This window comes from Choloepus didactylus, chromosome 20 (assembly GCF_015220235.1).
Source record: "Choloepus didactylus isolate mChoDid1 chromosome 20, mChoDid1.pri, whole genome shotgun sequence".
Taxonomy (NCBI): domain Eukaryota; kingdom Metazoa; phylum Chordata; class Mammalia; order Pilosa; family Megalonychidae; genus Choloepus; species Choloepus didactylus.
Window position 1 is genome coordinate 27,510,693 of NC_051326.1, and position 19,621 is coordinate 27,530,313.

The window sequence follows — 19,621 nt, forward strand, 5'->3', positions numbered from 1 at the left end:
GTGTTTCCTCCAGAGCAAAGGAAAAAGCTCTGAGGCTGGCAAATAAACTCAGTTAAGGAAGGGGAAGGTTCTGGGGAAGGACGTCCATAGGTTAGGGGAAGCGAAGCACTGCTTTTATGGGAGATAGAAGTCATAAGATGTGAGGGGTTGGTGCTACAAAACATTCCCTATGGATTCTCCAAATTCCAAACATCCTTTCTCCCCTTAAAAGCATCTGATCCCTGGGTTGTTCGCAAGAGCCATAAAAGCCTTTTTTTTTTTAATTATTATTTTTTTCTTTTTTAGCCAAGACATTTCTTTAGCGGACTGCTGCAAATAGTGAGGCCTGGGGAATCTTGTCCAATTGGAATTGAAATCATACAACTTTTAAACCTGTGTTTTCCCCAGTTATTTGACCACAAAAGAGCTTTCAATCTCTCCGGTTAGTATGCCAACACTGAAGAACCCCTCTTAAGCTTCTACCTGTTTTTCAGGCTTCAAAAGCTTTAGCAAGACAACTACTCAGTATGGCTGTGGAGACCCTCCAGGGTCCTCTTCTGTGCTCCCTGTGACCATCAGAGCAGTAGTTTATAAATCAGGAGCCCCCCACCTCCACTCCGAACACCCACTGGAAACCAGAGAGAAGGGTTCTAGAAGATTCCAGCTACCAAGGTTTGACCCCCATGAGTTCATCTAATCTGTTCACCTAATCTCCCTGGCAGTCTGAGGCTCCCAGAGTGGGGGCGGGGGCAGGGGGATGGACCCTTTTCTCCTATAACCACATCAAACACTCAAAACTGGATTTGTAAACATCAGAACCCATACAAAATTCCAACCAACTTCCCAAAACACCAGTTCCACATTTCCACTTTGCGAGTTTCAGAGCAAGAACGGCAAAACCAGGCGTAAGAACCTATCAAACCAACCACCAGCCAAAAGCAAAACAAGACAAAAAAAAACAGGCCAAACCAAAACTTTATGCTAGGAAAACAAGAAATAAAATAAGGAGATTTATAGACCGGCTGATTGTCAGCAAACACAATATATTTACTGTATTAGCATTTGCTCACAGTGCAAATGGTACAACATTACACCATTTCAATATTTTCGGTTTTTAAAAATGCTTTTTTCATTAACTATATTATATTGGCATAACAATGTGACAAAGGAGCAAATGAAATGTTGGTGAAGAATTTCACCTTTTCACAATATCAAGCATATTTTTTAACCTTAGTATAAGGTACTATAAATCCAAGAAATAAAAACATCCACAAAATATATTACATCTGGTTTGTCTTTTTCTAAGTACTCAACTTTATACAAAAGTCTTTCAAAAAATATCATTCCCCAAAGGTTTTCCTGTTTAAAACCTGATTTTTTTTCTCTCAGTTCACATAAGTTAGAGTGCATTTTTCTTTTGTTGTTTTTAAAACATGCAGACATAAAAAATCTGGATAGCACAACCTTTTGGCAACAAAGTTATTTTTCTCTTAGTTTAGTTTAAATGTCTGAGAACAGTTTTATTAAAACAAAGGAAAACTCAGAGCTATCATGCAGTGACATGCATATACCAGAAGGAGCAAGGAAAAAATATTAAAGGATATCTGATTCCTCCTTCCAGCTTTGAAGTGATCAAAATTTTTGTTTGTAATAATCATCACATTATAAAAAGTATTCAGCAAAATACTGTCTCTGCAAAGAAAGATATTACCGTTCAGCTGAAAAAATATGGGCCCTCCTGCCAAACTTCATCTCCTTCTCTCTCCTTTTCAAGTCCAAGTACCTGGAAATTCACAAACCCTGCTCTTTGATTTTTCCCCCTTTCACTAGAGTCCTTTTAGTATTATTTATCCACCACCAAAAAACAAAACAAACCCACGGTGCTTTTTTCCTTTAAAAAAAAAAAAAGTGGGAAACGCATAAAGTGACTTTAAAAACAGACATTCTGTAAACTCCAGACCTTTGTTCCTTCTCTCTGGGCAGCTTCCTGACCCCAGGAGAAATCACGCTAAATAGGGAACAGTACATTCAGTCAAGACTGTGCTGGAAGCGGTGTCCAAGAGTGACCTTCCCCACTACTCCACTTAAAAAGAGCCACCCCTGTGTAGAGAAGGCCTGGACAGAACAGCTGGGGGGCAGGGGGAGCCTGAGAAGAGGTGAGGTAGGGCAGGGAGAAGGTGAAACTGGGATATGGAAAAGATATGCCTCATTCAGCAACATGGATTAATGCAAAATCCCCATACCTTTGAGGAAAATTTGGAAAGATGCATATATATGTATATATATATATATACACACACACACACATTTCATCAATTTAAAATTTTCTTAAAAAACAAATCATTTAAAACTGCATACACCTACAGATTCTCTTTATTTGGGTGCACTGCACTGGATACCCATGTACCTTAGATTTTTTTTTTCTTTGCTAGGAATACATAGTGTGTGTTTTACATATACATGTGTATATATATATATATATATATATACACACACATACATACATATACATACATACACGCCATAAATGTATATTTAAATTCTATCTGTTGGGTCGGTGATGACAAAGGGCAAAAACAGAGAAAGCTTTCCTATCAATGGTGGGAAGGAGAAATGGGTACATGAAAGAGAGAAAGCTAAGAAGACGACGGTGAAATGGGGTGGCTGTTCGAGGCCTGCCTTTCTGGGAAAAGATTTTAAAAGACATGGAGAGAAGGCTTAGAGGGGAGTAGAAGGGGAGGGCAGGGCGGAAGGCAAACTGGGGAACATAGATTTTTAGAAGAGGGGCTGAGGAAACATATTTTTTAAAAAAAGGCAGGCTCAGTGATGGCTGCTCCTTCTCCCCGCAGATGAGACAAACTGCCCTGAGGCCTAAGAGGGAAGCGCTCGGAAAAGAGAAGGGTTCTGGGGGTCAAACCAGAGCGGCAGCAGCAGCACCACGGCGGCAGCATCCGAGGCATTTCTGTAAGAAACATTTCCGAGCAGATGGCAGACCATCTCGTCCCGCCACGTGCAGGGCCCCAGCCTGAGGCATCCCCCAGCGGCTTGCGGCCCCGATGTGGGGAAGAGTTTGGGGTGGACGCAGCCCAGTTCAGCTCAAGAGTCTCACACACAAACGCGCGCGCGCACACACATACACACACACACACACACACACACGAGCACGCACACACTTGCGCGCAACCCCGCACGCAGGCGCGCGTGCGTGCGGCAGGCAGCAAGCTCTGCGCTTTGGTGCGCTCCTTACCCCTCCCCCCTTCAGGTCCTCGAGGGGAAACGGAGGGAGACTTGAGGGGAACAGTGAGGTGCTTGGGTCCAGAGAGGCTTGGGCTGGTCCCGCCCTCAGTTCCCCGCAGGTCCTTGGCGCGGCCCAGCGGCCCCTGGATCAAGGCGATCCGAACTGAACAAAGCGGGCTAGACGCCACCTTTCCGCCCCCACATCTTGGCTAAAAGGGGCAATGAGGGGAAGGCGCCTCCTGCCCTGGCCCCCGACCGTTGGCCAGTGTGAAAGGGTATGGAACGGGGGGCATCCAAGGGGAGCAAGGGGCCGTACGTCCATGGAGAGGCCAGGGCGCGGCCCCTGCGCCTCCGTGGCTAGCTTTCCAGCTGCTTTCAGGCGAGCAGCCGGCAGGCAGTGAAGGGTAAAAGTGGGGATCTGGGGACCCGAGCCTCAGGCGCAGGTGGTGACCACGGGGGCCAGGGATACGGGGGGCGCCGAGGACGCAGAGGGCGCACCCCCCTTCTCTGCCTTCTTCTCCTTTTGCTTGAGGTGGATCTTGGCATGGCGCTTGCGCTCATCACTGCGCGCAAACTTGCGCCCGCAGAATTCGCAGGCAAAGGGCTTCTCGCCCGTATGCGTGCGGATATGAGTGGTGAGGTGGTCGCTGCGGCTGAAGCTCCGCATGCAGATCCGGCACTGGAAGGGCTTGTGGCCCGTGTGAATGCGCAGGTGCCGGGTCAGCTCGTCCGAGCGGCTGAAACGGCGGTCGCAGCCCTCCGCTGGGCACGCATGGGGCCGCTCGTGGAGCGGGGTCTTGCTGGGCCGGTTGGGGTACTTGCGGGGCCGGATGGGTTTGAGCGTGAGCGGCGGCTGGGGCAGGGTGCCAAAACCCGGGTGAATCTGTTTGTCTTTGAACGCCTTGATGGTTTCCAGTGGGGTAATAGGGGGTGGGTTGACCCGGATAGGGTCCATGCCCTGGAAGGGCTTGTGCTCCGGAATGGAACCCATGTCGTTAGGGTGATGGTACAGATTGTAGTCAGGAATCATGGGGAAGAGGTTGCTGTCCAAGGCCGGCTTGGCCGATTGGTAATCCTGGGGGGAGTAGGCGAGCCCGGGGTTGCCCTGGGGGTCGTGGAAAGACACGGGCTCCGAGTAGAGATCGCTGCAATTGGAATAGGGGGGCAGCGCCGGATACATGGCCTCCACGTCGCCCTGAGGCGGTTGCACCATGCTGGCTGTGGACGTCTGCGTACTGAGCGCCCCTGAGGCCGGGGGCACCCCCAAAATGCCGGCGCTCATGAGGCTAATGATGTTGTCCTGGCACCAGTTGGAAGGGGAATCGAAGGCGAACTTTCCCAAGTAGGTCACGGTCTTGTTGCCGGGGGCTGGCTGGAAGGAGCCGGAGTAAGAGAGTTCCGGGTTGGGCTTCTCGTTGGTCAGACCGATGTCCATCACATTCTCTGCGGAGAGCGGGGGAGAGAGGGGAGGGGTGAGTGAAGCCGAGCCGGCTCAGGACCCGGGTGCCCACGTCCTCGCCCAGGTGCTGAGGGTGCGTCGGGGTGGAGTGCGTAGCGCATGGGGTAAGAAGAACCTCTGCGCCGGGCGCAAAGCGGGCGGTGCCGCGCTCCCGGGCGCAACCTGGATACAGCAAAATACTACGGATCGGGGTGTGGAGTGGCTGCGGCACACACACCGCCGCACACGCCGCGCACACACTCACGTACCACACATACACAAGCGCGCGCGCGAGAAGCATTGTTGTTCTTCCCGAGGTGGGGCGGGCAGGTAGCTGCAGCTACAGGTAGTTTTAGACCCCGAGCGCTCTGGGCTCTCGCTCTCTTGCGCACACAACTCGGCCGCTTAACCCGACCCTGTCCGTTCCGGGACGCCGCGCCTTTCCTGACCCGCCGAGGTCCACCCCCTGTCCCCACGCGCGCTGTGCCCGGGTCGCCGACCTAGAGCGCTCTGACGCTTTGTCCTCGGCGCGTGGAGGGGTGCCGCCCGCAAAAGGAGCTTTCTCACCGCCTCCCCCGGCCCTAGCCTCCTCCGGGCCTGAAGGAGCTTTCGGCTCTCGCTGGAGGGGGAAAGCCTAGCCCAGCTAGGGAGGGTGGGGGGCGGCGGAAAACCGGCCCGTGTCTCCCAGAAAGGAGCAACCGCCCTTGCCACGCTCCCCGGCCCCGGGATCGTCCCCGGTGGCAGCTCCCCAGCGGGTGGGCCCCCTCCCTCTCCCCGCCGTCCCCACACCCCACGGCTTTGCTGAACGCCCCGGAAAGGCAGCGTCGCAGTACCTCTCCCACCGCGGGGACTCCACGCCGCACATGGCTCCATCCCGGGTGGGAGGCTGAGGGAGTAAGGGAGGAGAGCGCGGGTGAAAAAGACGCTGGGCTCCTCCCGGGAAAGGAGGCGACAACACCACGCCTTGTGCGCAGCCCGGCGATCAGGCCCCCTGCGTGGAGGGAGAGGGAGAACCCCAGAGCCGTTCGCACCTACCTCCCTCTGGTCGGCGGCTGCCCCCACCCGGGAGAACCGAAGCCTTTACCGTGGCGTCGCCAACCGAGCCTTCCCGATCCGGGAGGGAGGGAGGAGTGGGTGGGAATAGCAACTCGCCCCCCGGAAAATTCCTAGCGGCCCCCCCCATGTCTCCATCTCTCCATCCATCCATCCATCCATCCGTCTGTCCATCTATCTCCAGCTCGTTCCCTCCTCTTCTTCCTCTCTCTCCCCTTCCTTCCTTGCTGCCTCGCCGCCGCCCCGCCGCCCTTACCTGTAGCCATCTGATTGTAATGGGCTACCGAGTCGCTGCTGCCAGAGAAGAGGTTGAGCGCGCTGGGGATCTCCTCGGGGTACAGATTGTCAGGCAGTTGGTTTAGCAAACTGCTCATGGTCACCGGCAGCTTCTCGGCGAGTTTGCCGGTCATAGCACTCCCGAGCTGCCGCCGCTGCCGCCGCCGCCGCCGCCACCGCCGCCACCGCCGCCGCTCGCTCCTAGCGCAGCTTCCAGGCAAGCGGCATCCGAGAGGCGATCCGTGGTGCAGGGGAAAAGCATGCGAGAGGGAAAGTTCGGGGGGAGGGGGGAGTAAAGAGGGGAAGGGGTGGGCCAGGGGAGGGGATCTTCTTTGGGGGGGGAAGGGGGCAAAGGGGGGTAATCCTCTATGGGTGCCTCAGCTGGTGTCGTATGAGGCTGGGTCGTTTGGGGGTGGGAGGTGAGGTGTGTGCGGGGGGGTGGGGGTGGGGCTGGGCAGGGGGATCTCGGCCGGCGTGGGTCGGATGAGGCCTCGGTATTGATCTCATAAACAGACACGCGCCGGTGGCCCCCCCGCCCCCCGATCCACCACAGCCGCCGCCGCCGCCGCCGCCGCCGCCGCCGCTGCCGCCTCTGCCGCTGCTGCCGCCGCTGCTACCACCACCACCAGCCCTGCCGCTTCCTAGCAAGCTCACTGCTGCCCAAAAGCTCTCAGCCTGGGAACTCCACCAGCCTATTTATCTGAGCCCCGGGAAAGCTCCGTGACGTAGCTGCCCATATATGGACAGACAAAGCCCAGCCGAAGGGGCGCAACGTCACAATGGAAGCTCCTCACAATGGAACATTAGAAAGCAGGAAGCGGGCCGCAGCCAACGTGCGGCGCCCGCACCACTCGCCGTTCTTAAAAAAAAAAAGAGAGAAAGAGAAATAGAGAGGAAAGAAGGGAAATGAAAGAAGAGAGAAGAAAGAGAGTTGCAGTTGAAAGCAAAGCGCAAAGCGCAAAGCGTGGGGTTGAAAAAAACGGTAACTTGGTGTGTATTTGAGGTCGGCATTGGAGAGCGCCCTTCGGGGCGCGGTGGTGGTGCGGAGGGATGGGTTATTTAGAAGTGGCTGCGAACACCGCTAGCAGGTAGAAAGAGAAATGAGAACACCCGGCGAGGTCTCTGCAGCCTGGGAACTGCTGGGGAAACCCGGAAGGTGTGCACTCAGACCCCGCTCCCGCGGCGCCCTGGGCTTCCAGGACCCTCCCCGAGACTCGGAAAAGGGTGCCTGTCCCTTTGAGGGGGGTTCCAGTGTGTCAGGGCTTCTTGTTCCAGTATCCCAAGAACTTTTTTTTTTAATCGTCCTCACTCTGGTTCGCCGCCCACATCTCTGCCCCTCCCTGGGCCCCTGACCGCGCGTTGACACTGCGGAGTGACAGGGAGATTCGTAGCTGTTGGGCCGCCGCGCGGGAGGCGAGGGCCGGGCTCCGGGGTCATGGATGTGCAGTTTTGGTGATGAAAAAGAAGTAATGAAGTTGAGAGACAAACATGTGCACCATATCCCGGATAAATTCCCTAACGGTTCCAAAGCAACTCCTTTGGCCACGGGATGGCAGGAGGGCCCAGCAGGCCAGGGCGCAGTTGCTGTCTATTGCTGCCTGCGAAGGGACTGCCGCTGAGTTGCAGCGGGAGGACGCGGAACCCCCAGTCTCTGAGCCACTACGGCGGCCTCCCCTAGTCTCTACCCTTCCCCATCTCTTTCCACAAGGTTTGTTCCCATTACTGCCTGCCGGCGTCCAGCAGCCAAGGGCCGCCTGTTTGCCGACCCGGAACGCTGTCAACCTCTCCGAGCAGCAGTGGATCCCGGGGGCGGCCGGTGGGTTACCCTAGGCCTGCTCCGAGAGCGCGCTCCGCCCGGCCGCGGGAAAGGGGGAGGAGAGGAAGGGAGCTTGGGGGAGCGACCCCGAATCACACCGGCTTGGCGTGGGAGGATTCCCTCCTCGGTGGCCGCGTGGGCGCGGTGAATCCCTCATCCCCCGCTGAGGAGTCGGGGTTGGGATAACGTGCATTTTTCTCAGGGGGAGTAGGAGTGTTGACAAGAAGGAAGAGAGGATCCCCGGGCCTCACGCCGTGGGAGGGCCACGCGGGCCGGGGACGCGTGGGAGGAACTCCCGAGCAGCACATTATGGTGGGGGTGGATGACAACCTCGCTCCCCTCCCCTCCACTTCACTCGGTGGAGAGCCGGTGGTGGGAGGGCCCGGTCTCCCCGGGATCTTCTCTAGTTTTTAAGAAGGGAGGGATTCCCGCCACCCGCGAGTCCCCTCGCCCCCACCCCGCCACAGCTCTCGCCAGATTCCCCACACCTCTACACGGGAGGCACAGCGCCCCCGGGCTCTCCCCGCCTGCGCGGCGCGGGAAGCGAGCGCGCTGTAGCGGTCCCTGGCTCCGGCCGGAATCCGGGCCTGGCAGTGCTTCTCGCCTCCAGCTCCCTCCCTCGGGGGGCGAGCGGCCAGCCCGGGGGCGTGGGCGGCAGTGTGAGCCGGGCTGGGCGCGGGAGGGGCCCTGGCGGCTGCAGGGAGGGTCGCGGGGCGGCGAGCCAAGCCGGGAAGAGCCATACAAGGAGCGGATCCGGTGACGCGCCGGCCGCGCCCCTTTTCCTTCTCGATTTGGCTGTAGATTCCGGTCCCTGGATTTGCATATTTTGGCATCCAGTGGAGAAAAGAAGAACGGAACCCTCAGCCTTTAAAGGAACCTCACAGGCTGTAGCGTCACCCAGGGAGGCGGTCTGGGGGGCGTGAAAAATTAGCCAGCGGCTCTGGCCTCTGGCCGTAGGGTTTGGCAGTTAATTAAGAGAGAGGCCGGGAGCGGCGGCGACCGGAGAGCTTCGGCCGCGCCAGTCGTAGTTCTGACCCCTCTGTGGCACTTCCTGCCGCAAGTGCACCGGGAGGCGGCCGGGGTTTCCGTAGGCTCCTGCCGGGGGCCAGGAGACTCCAGGAGCTCCGCGGCCGGGGGCTGGAGGCCGGCGCCCAAACTAGTCGCACTACCTATGTCTCTCCGCGGGAGGCACAACTCAGCTTGCGGGGGTGGCGGGAAGGAAGTGAGAGGTCTCTAAACTGTTGCTTCTCGTGCCCTCCTGTTGGGACCTCTCCTGCACGCTGAGGAGCTAGACACCTCCTTCCTGTCCCCTAGAGGTCCGCGTTGGGAATGGCAAAGGTCAGGCGACCATTTGGTGCTCTTGAAAGCTCCCCGGGCTCCAGGGAAGGTGGAGAAGTGTAACCACCCCGGAGATAGCCCCCAGAGATTTTGAGGCTGGTTAGACTTTTTGCACCCAAGGAGAAGAGTCTTTGGGGCAAGACGCCTTCCTCTCCTTCCTACTAGCTCTTGGCATAGAACAGGCGCTTCAATTTAATTAAATAAGTACTCATTAAAGCTTCTGTGTGACCTTGGGTAAATTTCTGAATTTCATTTTTAGCCTCAGTTTGCTTATCTGTAAATTGGGATAATAGTCTCTTAGGAAGAATTAAATTAGATAATCCTTACAAAGTACTTATGCTGATGCTCTAACAAGCACTTGATAAATGGTTATTACTGTTAAAATATTCCCCAGCTGGTCACCATGTGAATAGTCCCTTCCCCTCCTGTGTCCCAGGGGTGAGTTTAGCTGCATAGCTAGTCATAAGGGCCACGTGTGGAACTCCACTCTACACCAGAGTGATCATACACAAGAACTGTTGATGTTTATTATTTAGGGGGAAAAAGAAACCCCCATTTATGTATCTGCTACCTGCTGGGCATTGTGCCAACCCAGAGGTAATTAAGCCATGGTCCCTACTCTCCAGGAGCCTAAATAAAGATTGAGCACTCAACAGCCGAGGCTGAATCAAGGTAGGGTACAAAGAATCACTCAACTGCTCTTTAACACTCTGGAGCACCCTTCTAGACTTTTTGGAGGGGGCTGTGGCTCTCAGGAGGGAGGGGAGATGCAAAGGACTCCTTCCCTCCTCTGCCACCATTTCCTTCCCTCCTCTGCCATGGAAGGAGGCCATGCCCGGGAAGCCTGCCTTTCTCCGCTTGGGCTCTCACTGTCTGGTTTCTGTTCAGGTTGCAGTCTGCCCAGGTGTCTGCTGTCCCCCTGGATGATGGTGGCCAATGGAGGCCAGGATTTAGTGCAAAGAGGAGACAACCCTGGGTATGGAGTGGGGGTAGGGTGTTTGGAGTGGCTGCTTTGTAGACTAATAGCATTCTCCCTTCTGGGTGCCAAGCCTTGATTTCAGCATAGAAAGTTTTTCTCCTTCCCTCCCTCCCTTATTTCCTCTTTCACTCCTGAAGAGGGACTGAGGGTGTTTGTCTTAGTTTTATTGGAGGGCCCAGATGCGCTTGCCAAGAGCCTAATTACCTGAACTCCAAGCCCTGAACTTGTTGGGAAGCAAGACGGCTCTGATTCAGGGCGTCCTCACCTTGGGGATGGTTAAAGGCAGGCCCAGCCCCTCTGCTGCTGGGCCAAGGCCGCCCAGCCCTTGGCTCTTCTCTCCCAGGGAATCCAGCCAGCCTCCCCAGCTGCACTTACGGAGACTGCTGCTGCCTGTGGAGGGAACGGATGTGTTTGTCTTGGTGAAAGGATGAGGGAAGGAGGAGATGTGGCCCCAGAAATTCACTGCAGAAAAGGGCAAGTTTGTCGTTCTGTCTTGGCCCTTATTTCTACAATCACCTCTGTCCTCTGAACTTTAACTCCTCCTTTTGCTAAAGATATCCAGTCCTTCTGCTGTCTTACCAGAGAGACCCATCCACCCCCAGACTAACTCAACCTGGGCTGTTAGTGCTTTGATGCATTGCCCTTCTCAGAGGCTATTTGCATTTTACAAGAAAATGTGTAGAGAGGGTAATATGTAACCCAAAGGGATTAAGCCCAATGCTTAGTATGATGTCTGGAAAATAGCAGGTGCTCATTAATACTGGTAAAAGGAGGTTTGATTGTGGGATATCAGGCACAGTGACAAGTAATGGGAGATTTGGGGCACAGAGAGGATCTAGTGTTCCTGGAACCGCACGTGGTCTCTCTGTACAGGGCCTGCCCTGATGGAATTGCTCCTAAATGGCACTTCTCTTTAGAGTCTTCAGTTGTTTCCGATTTTTGTGTGCCCCAAGGAGGTTCACAGGAGCCTGAGAGGTCACCTGTGGAACCTCCCTGTCCAGCCCTCCATGGTGTTCTAGAGGCCACTGCCATTTCTTCTGCTATGCTCGCCAGCTGTGAGGGGAGATGTTTGTCCAGAAGCTACGGGAAGGGAGGTATCCTTGTCAGCCAGAGTCCCACAGGCTTCAGGGAGACTCTTAAAGATGGTGCTCCTGGTAAAGGGTTAGAGCTAAGTCCCATGTGTGGAGCTGCAGGAGTCTTCTGGCTGGTAAACTTCCAGTTGGTAGCCACAGAAGATGGGGGAGACCGAGCTCTGATGCCGGCCTTGAGCCAGCCCTTGTGGACCTGCTTCATTTTCTGCATTCTTTACAACAATCTTGTGAGGAACATTTTAGGGCTACCTTCTCAACATTTTTTTTTTCTTCTTTTTTAATGAAAGAACTAACATGGATCCAGAAGAGTCTGAAGAGCTTGCTGGAGGTTACCTGTCCAGGTGACTCCAAAGCTAAATGCTCTTATCGCCACCCTTTGTCCCCATTATGGATTTGTTGGCAATTTCATCAGGGGAAAGAAATGAGAGAGTTGATATGGGTAAGAAGATGGATAGGTCTCAAACTTGTGGAGAAAGCAATGAGTAAAGTGAAGGCAAACTGGAACATTGCCTCCTGGTACCCCCTTGGGCGCAGCATGTAAAGGGCACATCCCCAGGGAGGTCTGGGAGGAGCAGCACTTGTGCTAAGGGCCTCTCAGTCAGTGGAGGGGCAACTGTGCCACTCTGTGGGTCCGACTCTGGTATGTCTCCAAAGACCACAGGACCCTTTCCAAGTCAAACATGCTTCCGTTTTAAAGACCTGTTTCTGCCTAAATTCAAACTATCCCATTATAATCAGGTTCAATCAGGCTGTTTTTGATCAGATTTCAAGCAATTGTGGGGAAAGTCTGGAGCCCAGAGGGAGAAAGACTTGTTACAAAGTAACATTATTGGGGGGGGGGCTGTCCTGGTGACCCCTCCCAATCCACAAGCCCAAGGCAGTGACTAACTGATGTGGGTGGTCCAGAGGATGGGAGCTGAGGGCAGGCAGGGCAGAGCCAGGAAGGGAAGGAAGGTCTCAGAAGGTGAGACTTGAAATAAAAGTTTGCTCTTTGGGTAAGTGGGGAGTACCGCCCTGGCCTGAGAGTTGGGAGTTCAGAGTTCTGCTATAAAATTCTCTCTGTGGCTTTAGTCCAGGCCCTTCTTGTTTCTGAGCTTCTGGAAGGGGTTGGAATGAATAACCACTAAATCCCTCTCAGCTCTATTAATCCATGAGTTTCTTGTTCTGTTGCTGAAAGGGGTTGGAGGAGACATGCCTTAGAATTCCTAATAAAATTTAGGGGTTCCTTAGGGCTTGGGCTGGGGTTCTCAGGGAGAAATTAGAATGGGTGAGCGGATGAAGGCTTATAATGGGAACTTTGCTCTCCTAGCTCAGGGACTCATGGAGGGTGAGTGTAGTCATGTGCTCGAGGGCCTGCTAGGCCCCCCTGGGGCCACTGTGGGACAGCCCCTTCTTCTCAGCTGGGAGGGATGGGTCTTTGCTAGAAAGGACTCTAGGGGGATGGTTTTTTTTTTTTGTTGTTTTGTTTTTTTGTAAAGAGGAACTTTGCCACTTGAAATGAACCAGAAAAGGTGTGAGTGTGGGGGGACAGTGGAGGAGGCAGACAGGGGGTGCAAAGAGGGAGTGATAGAAAAGGAGGGAGACTGAGAGATGACAGAAAAGAGATGAGAGCAAGTTTTCACTCCCATTGCTCTCCACACACCCAGCCTCTTGCTGGGTACAGGCGTTATCTGTGGGATAGGTGCTGAATCCAGGAGGCTGGCAGGTTCATCTCCTATAGGAAAACCTTTCTGGAAACCAGAGAGAATTGTGTTCTCTAGATCCTTATCTCTTTGGCTCATCCACGTAGGTGAAGAGTTTGACGCAGACTTTTATTCTTTGCTGTTCAATGGTGTAAAAAATCTGGAATACAGAAAAAAGCAATTAATGACTCTTTGGGGTCCAGAATTCAAGCTCCTCAGTGGTATTAGCATTTTCTTTCACCAGGTGGCTTAGCCAGGCCTTCCCTTCCTTTGTCAGGCCACAGCTCTCAAAGGGAAATGAGACTCTTTACAGGCACACAAGGGAAAGGACTGAGGCTGCCCACAGCTGAGAGCTGAGGGATCTATATTGGCCCAGTTGGAACCCAAGGGAGGCCTGCATATTGGCTAGGAAGCCCTGACGGGAGCCAGGAACTTCCTGTCAGGGTTCACGGCAGATGGGCAAAGGGGAAGGGGCATGATCGATCTCTCTCTCTCTCTCTCTGATACTGCAGAATTATTTGGGCTATTCATGGTCCAGGATCACTGGGAAAGTTAATGGAGGAGAAGAGATGGTCTTCAAGTCCCCTGAGGGTGGGGACAGAATCTTACTCATATCCTGTATCCCCAGCACTTAGCCCTGTGCCCGCCCTCAGCAGGTGCTCAGTAAGTTGACTGATTTTAGGCATCCAGGTTGGTGATTCTGGAGCATGGACAATTTGTGGAGGTGCCTGACCCGCTTCACCCTACCTACCTGGTCCTTTCATTTCAACCCTCTCTCTCCCCGCCCCACCCCCAGCATGGGGTGGGGGGCTATCCACTAGAATTCTATTTCACAGCACACATCCTCAGTCTGGGATAGCTTTTTCATTTCAGTGAAATAAACATCTATTGAGCGCTTCCTGTGCACTTTTCGTGAAATGAAACAACCTTAATGATAAGGTTAACCTTAATGTTAAGGAGCTGGCTGTTTAATGTTAAGTGAGGAATAAGATTCTGGCAAAAATGTTCATATACAAGACATGATAAGGGCCTCAGAGGTGGTACAGGCCGGGAGTTCCGAGGGGGTAAGAGCCACTGAGAGATTGGGGGAAGGAATTGTCCAGGGAAAGGGGAAGGCCTGATAGAGGAGGTGGGGGCTGATCAGCACTGTGAGAAGGGGCTAAAATCCCTAAGTAAGAAGGGGAGTAGAAGGGAAGGAAGGAGAGGGGTTCTGGCAGGAGCTGTAATTTTTTTCCTCCTCTTTTGCTACCATTATTTTTTGCATCTCTGAAACTAGAAAACATTAGCACTTTTCTTCCAGCACTTTTCCCTCAAGGATTATCTGGCACATGGTAGGCTGGTTATTGTTGGTTGTATGGATGAGTGAGGGATCCTGGAAGGAGAGGTGAGAGACAGATTGGAGCCCTGGATATATGTTAGATCCCATTCAGACATCTGGGCACCAACTAGAATGTAAGTTCCAGGAAAGCGAGGGTTTGGGTCTGTGTCCTTCATTTTCTATCTCCAGCAGCTAGAACCTGGCTCAATAAATCTTTTTTTGAAGAATGAATATACCAGACACTCTACCAGTTCCCATTCATGATGTGTTAGCAAGAACAGAAGGGGCTGACTCCAAGGGTGTGTGTGTGTGTGTGTGTGTGTGTGTGTGTGTGTGTGTGTGACACAGAGAGAGAGAGAGAGAGAGAGAGAGAGAGAAGGGGAGGGAAGGGAACCCTGGAGGGAGAAGGAACTTGGGAGAGTCCAAGGAAGGGGCATCATCAGGCATCGTAGATCCCAGGTTGGGGGACGGTAGGACTAACCAGACCAACTCAAGTGGTAACAGCCCCGTTAATTGAGTGGTAATGACCTTGACACTTTTCATCTTCAAAGCAAGGAACAAAACTGTAATTAATAGTCCCGCCACCCGAGGGCAGGGTGGGGGTGCTGGTGTCGAGATTCTTTAGCCACTGCAGCCACACAGTTCGGGAAACTAAGGCACCGGCGGAAAAAAAAGTCGTTAAGAGAGTGGATGTGAAATCTGGCAGATCTCGGGATCTCCCGCGGCGCCTTGAAAACACCGGAGTGTGGCCCCCTCTAGAACCCGGGCGGCTGGAGTGCCGAGGTCACGGGAGGGGGGGGCGCTGGGGACCCGCGCAGGGGCAGAGGAAGAAGTCCCAGCCGCAGGTCTGGCCTACGGTGGCAGCGGGGGAGTCCGGGTTTGCCGGGTTTCCAGCTCTGGGGCGGGGTCCCCAGGGGTGGGCCCAGGATGACCCGGGGTGTCCTAGCCCAGCGCGCCGGGGGCGGTCTTCCCTTCCCGCGCTGCGGAGGCCGCGCTGGCTGGAGCGCGCGGCGGGCAGGGGAGCGGGGAGGCCTTGGCGCCCAGCGGCTCCGGGCGCACTCAGCGTGAGTCACCGGCGGCTCTGAAATGCCTCTCGGTTTCCTCATCGCAGTCTGGCTGCCCCGAACCCGGAGGGAGTTTTTCATTAGGATGATTACCCGGCCGTCATTAAAAGCCGGTAGAAATCACCCAGGGACCGAGCCCGCGCGGCCGCTTCTGAACCGCAGCCGGGGTTCCCAGGCCTGGCAGCGCAGGCCCCTGGCGGCGAGTTCGAGTCCCCGGGTCGCGGGCTGGATCTTCGCCGAGTTAAACTCGGTTCATCTTTCAGATCGCGGTGCAGTCCTCACTTACTCTGAAAGGCCTTCCCTGTGATACCCCCATCCCCGTGATACACCAAGTACCACTGCTAGGTGGCCATAGTGCCATTTACATTTGTACCTTGACTCGTGCAATTCTTTGATAAATATCTGTCCACCCGCACCCCCACCCCATGTGTCCTATAAGGGCAGCAACCACTTCTGATTCTGTATTGTATTCTCATCTTCTCCCCCCCCCCCCCCCCGCCCCACACCAGTGTCTGGGGGTATAGCTGGCCTTTGAAGACCTCCCCTCCTCCCATTCCCGCCACCCAATATTTAACAGTTGTTTATTGTGCATCTACTATGTCAAGCCTTGGGAATACTGCAGTGATCAAAACAGTTCAAGTCCTTGCTATGGGAAACTGTCAGAAACAGACAACAAATAAATATATGTGAGGTGGTGGAAAATGCTGTGCAGAAAAATAAATAGGATAAGGGGATAGAGACTGATGGACTGCATGTTGAGATTCTGTTTTATTCAGTAATTCTTCGCCAATCCTTGCATTTTGGAGCTAGGGCTGGTACCACTGAATTTGAACATCTGGGTTTGTGTTTTAGTCCAGCTATGGCCTAATTTATTGAATGTGCTTTGAAAAACTCTGGGTTAATAGAATGTTTGTTTTTAAAATCTACAACAAAGTTCCCTAGAGAAAGTCAGGTCTCTGCCTTTGGCATCAGCCCCTCTTCCCCTGGGTCGGTTTCCCCACCCTACCACCAGATGGCCTGAGATGCGATTCTGACAGGCTGTGAGGACCAGGGTCGTTTTCAGAGGCCTCCTCTGGGGAAGGGATGGCCGCGCGCCAAGGGCGACTGCGGCTGCGGGTACCCCAGCCCCAAATCTCAGACCCACACTCCCCTCTTGAGCGCGAGCCCTCAGAACGGCGGGAGAGCGCTTCTTCTAGACCCCAAACGAAAGAAAAAGTCGCCGCAATGGAAACTCGAACTAATCCTCCTCTCTTGCCCCACTTCCCTCCCGCGGTCACACTTCCGGCGGCCGCCACAGGGTATTTTGGGTTCGAAAACAAAGCGTCAGATCTATTTGAGCAACTTTTGTTCCATCGGAGTAGAAGCCCAGGGGCCTGTGGCCGCCCAGGGCTTCGCCACTTCCCCAGGGAACTGACGCGTTTCCCCTTCTCGGCCAAGGACCAATTTAGCAACTCAGACCAGCCACTTTTAGCTTCTCCTTTCCCTGGCCTGGCATCGGGAAAGGGGCCGAGGTGGGGCCATGAGGAGGAGGGGTGTGTGTCTGGGTGCCTTCCTTGTGGACAGCAGGGAAGGCCTGGTTCCCGTCCAAGCCAGCAACTGCCCCCCCTTCCAAAAAAAAAGAGCAACAACAGAACACCACACACACGGGACATCGCTACCACCAAAAATCCACTTGCTGCACCAGGAGACTACAAAGTGAGAGTTGTGGTTAGGCCTTGTCTGGGCCTCAATACAATCCAAGGGTGGTGTGTCTGTGTCAATGGTGGGCTCGTGTGCATGTAGGTTGTGAATGAAGTGGGTGTGCATATGTGAAGATGGCATACGCATGCAGAGAGTGTGTTCCCACTTGCTGCTGCTGAACAATGCATGTGTACGCAGCTTGCATGGATGTCTAGAAAGAGCTTGGCAGAGTCGATACCCTGGAGTGTCTAGCGGTGCATGTGCCATGTGATTTTGTGTGGGCTGGTGTATTTACAGGATGTGCATATAGTAGAGGTATGTGGAAGTGTGTGTGTGCACACATTCGTATATGCAGAGTATGTGGGGACAGGTGGGGCCTGGTTCTCAGGGTGTGGGGCAAGACAGGTGTCCATGAGGACAAATGCTGGATGGTAGGTGCCCGTCTGTGGATCAGGGTTTGAAGGCATGTTGTTGAACGGCAAGGAGTGCCTATGTACGGGGTGGTGGTGATGGTGGTGGTGGTGGTGGGTGGTGGTGGGTGGTGGTAGCGGGGACTAGCTATGGGACACTAGCAGTTTTGGGTTCACGTGCGCCTGTATTTCCTGAACCCTCACATCCCCTTCAAGTCTTTTTCCTCAAGCCCCTTTCCCCTCCATGGGTTGCTACATCCCCTCCCAGCTTGGAATGCCTCCCCTGACAGGCCTTGTTAGCCTGTCTTCCTACAGTTGTCTTCTGACTCTGAACTTCTGAAGTCTGCCCAATCACACAACTCTTGATGGTCTGGGTGTTTGTCCGTCTTCTCTCCCACTACACAGTCAAAGCTTCTGGATGGCAGAGCTTTCTAGGTTTCTTTTGTCGTTCTCTCAATTCTTAGCACACAGCTGAGCCTCTCTAAATGGGGGAGCACGGCTGACTGTGTGCTGGCCTGTAGCCACATTGTGTTTATACATTATCACTTTATGGTGATTCGAATGTGTGCTTTCAGTGGTTTCTGTGTATGTGTGTGAGTGAGGTGTGAGACGGGCGTGGTGGTGGCATGGAGAGCGTCTGGACTTCTCTAGGGTGCCCGGCTCCCCAGGCCTTAAAGGAAGCACCCTCAGCTGACTCTCCTGCTTTCACTTTGAGAATGGAAATGAAAGTTAAAACTCAGGGGTGCTGATGGGCTCGCCTTCCTGAGAGGTACAGCCGCTTTCCTTTTAACCGTCTACTTTCTGCCCACTGACATACTGGTGGGGTGTCTCTTGCTCCTAAGAAAAATAGGGATCACTTTTGTCTCCTGCCCTCATTCAGAACACTCAGGGAGGCCCCAAAGTCCAATCTCTGCCCTTTGCCACTCTGTGCAGACCCAGGGCATGTGTGCTCCTCTGCATCTGCCCCCAACTAGGTGCTGGGAGTGGGGTGGGGGGGGTCATCGACCTGGATCTTGGGGGGAGGGCGGGAGGGAAGGGATCTCTTGCTGGCCGCTGCTTCTGGGAATGGATTCTCCTGAAACCCCAGGGTCTTCAGATCCCTAACATCTTTAACTCCTCTTTATCCTCTTTGAGTGATGGTGTTTTCTGGCTCTTGCAGCCAAATGCACTTGGCTCTTTTTCATGTTCAATTCCAGGTTCTTAGCCTGTTCTTGTGGCTTCTGTTTATCGCCTCCTCCCCCCCCCCCCCAGCCAAAGGGACAGTGGTGGGAGCTTTCTCCTCTAACACCCATACCAAATTGCAGAATATTCAACTGAGGGAGCTTTAGAGGATAGCCATTGCAAACTATTTTTATAGATGAGGAAACTGAAGCCTGGAGAAGAGGGGCTGACTTGCCCAGGTTTACTCGGTGGTGAATGGTAGAATCACGCTTAGGGATTCTTTCAGCTACTTTAGACTAGATGGCCATATCTTTCTTTTCTAGTTCCTTCTGTTTCTGAATCTTTCTCTTCCTTTCTTTTTCTATTGAAATATTTTCTTTTTTCCCTTTCAAATGTCCCACCCCACCCATGTTAAGCAGGACAACTTGCATCTGGTGACACCAAGGTGGTACGCAGAGCCGAGGCAGATGGTGCTGACCCGTCTCCAGCACAGCTTTCCCGTCTTTTCAAAAGTGTATTTCCCTTCCTGCTCCCCCCACCCCCGCCAAATACCTGGGGACCTTGTCTTCCCCTCTCCTGAGCCATCTGCTCCAGCTCCCGTTTCTCCTTCAAGTACTGGGGAGGCACGTGGGAGCCTTCAAGGAACAGGTTCCTCTCTAACCTTAGTTTCTGGGTCTCTAAAATGGAGTGAAGGTCTCAGAAGGGGAGAAGTGGGCACTTCTCTGTGTGTGTCTGTCACGTGTCTCCCAGCAGCTCCTGGGGGTAGATAGGAAAGTTAATTAGCAAGAGGATGGAAGGTGCTGTGGGATAATTGCAGGTAATATCAGGACAGCCTGGGGGGGGAGCTAAATATCCTAAGGGGTGGGCTGCCCTTAGCCCCACTCTTGCAAAGAGGATCAGACACCTGGAGAGGCTAGGGGGGATGGAGGGGGGAGGGAATATTCTGAGTGAAGGGTCTTTGTCTTTACAGGGAAATGCTTGTTAGTTGCTAAGGAACTGGTTGTCTTTCCTGATCCAAGCCTCCCAGTGTTTTGCTTAGCTTGGGAGGCCAATGCTGGGCTGGGGCTCGAGGCTCTGTTGGCAGTCGGGCTTTTCCCCG

At 53.8% G+C, this 19,621-nt stretch overlaps 1 protein-coding gene across 4 annotated transcripts; it reads right to left on the minus strand.

Annotated features, from left to right (window-relative positions):
* Window positions 1-936: 936 nt before the first annotated feature.
* Window positions 937-6,150, minus strand: EGR3 (early growth response 3). 4 transcript variants are annotated; one of them, XM_037813368.1, is made up of 3 exons: window positions 5,964-6,077; window positions 5,488-5,645; window positions 937-4,659 (listed from the first exon to the last, which is right to left on the minus strand). In XM_037813368.1, exons 2-3 carry the CDS (start codon window positions 5,525-5,527, stop codon window positions 3,650-3,652), a joined length of 1,050 nt encoding a protein of 349 aa, XP_037669296.1. In that variant the 5' UTR covers window positions 5,528-5,645; window positions 5,964-6,077; the 3' UTR covers window positions 937-3,649. The 4 variants fall into 4 exon arrangements, with proteins under 4 accessions (XP_037669296.1, XP_037669297.1, XP_037669295.1 ...); XM_037813369.1 differs by having other exon boundaries at window positions 5,488-5,540; window positions 5,964-6,060; XM_037813367.1 differs by lacking the exon at window positions 5,488-5,645 and having other exon boundaries at window positions 5,964-6,150.
* Window positions 6,151-19,621: the final 13,471 nt, after the last annotated feature.

What these genes read in the sequence shown, in the direction of transcription:
- EGR3 (XM_037813366.1), bottom strand. Translation starts at nt 5,861, where the DNA reads ATGGATGGATGGAGAGATGGAGACATGGGGGGGGCCGCTAGGAATTTT. An exon ending in CAGCCGCCGACCAGAGGGAG is followed by an intron (nt 4,660 to 5,689) that starts GTAGGTGCGAAC and finishes CGCTCTCCGCAG; the next exon opens with AGAATGTGATGGACATCGGT.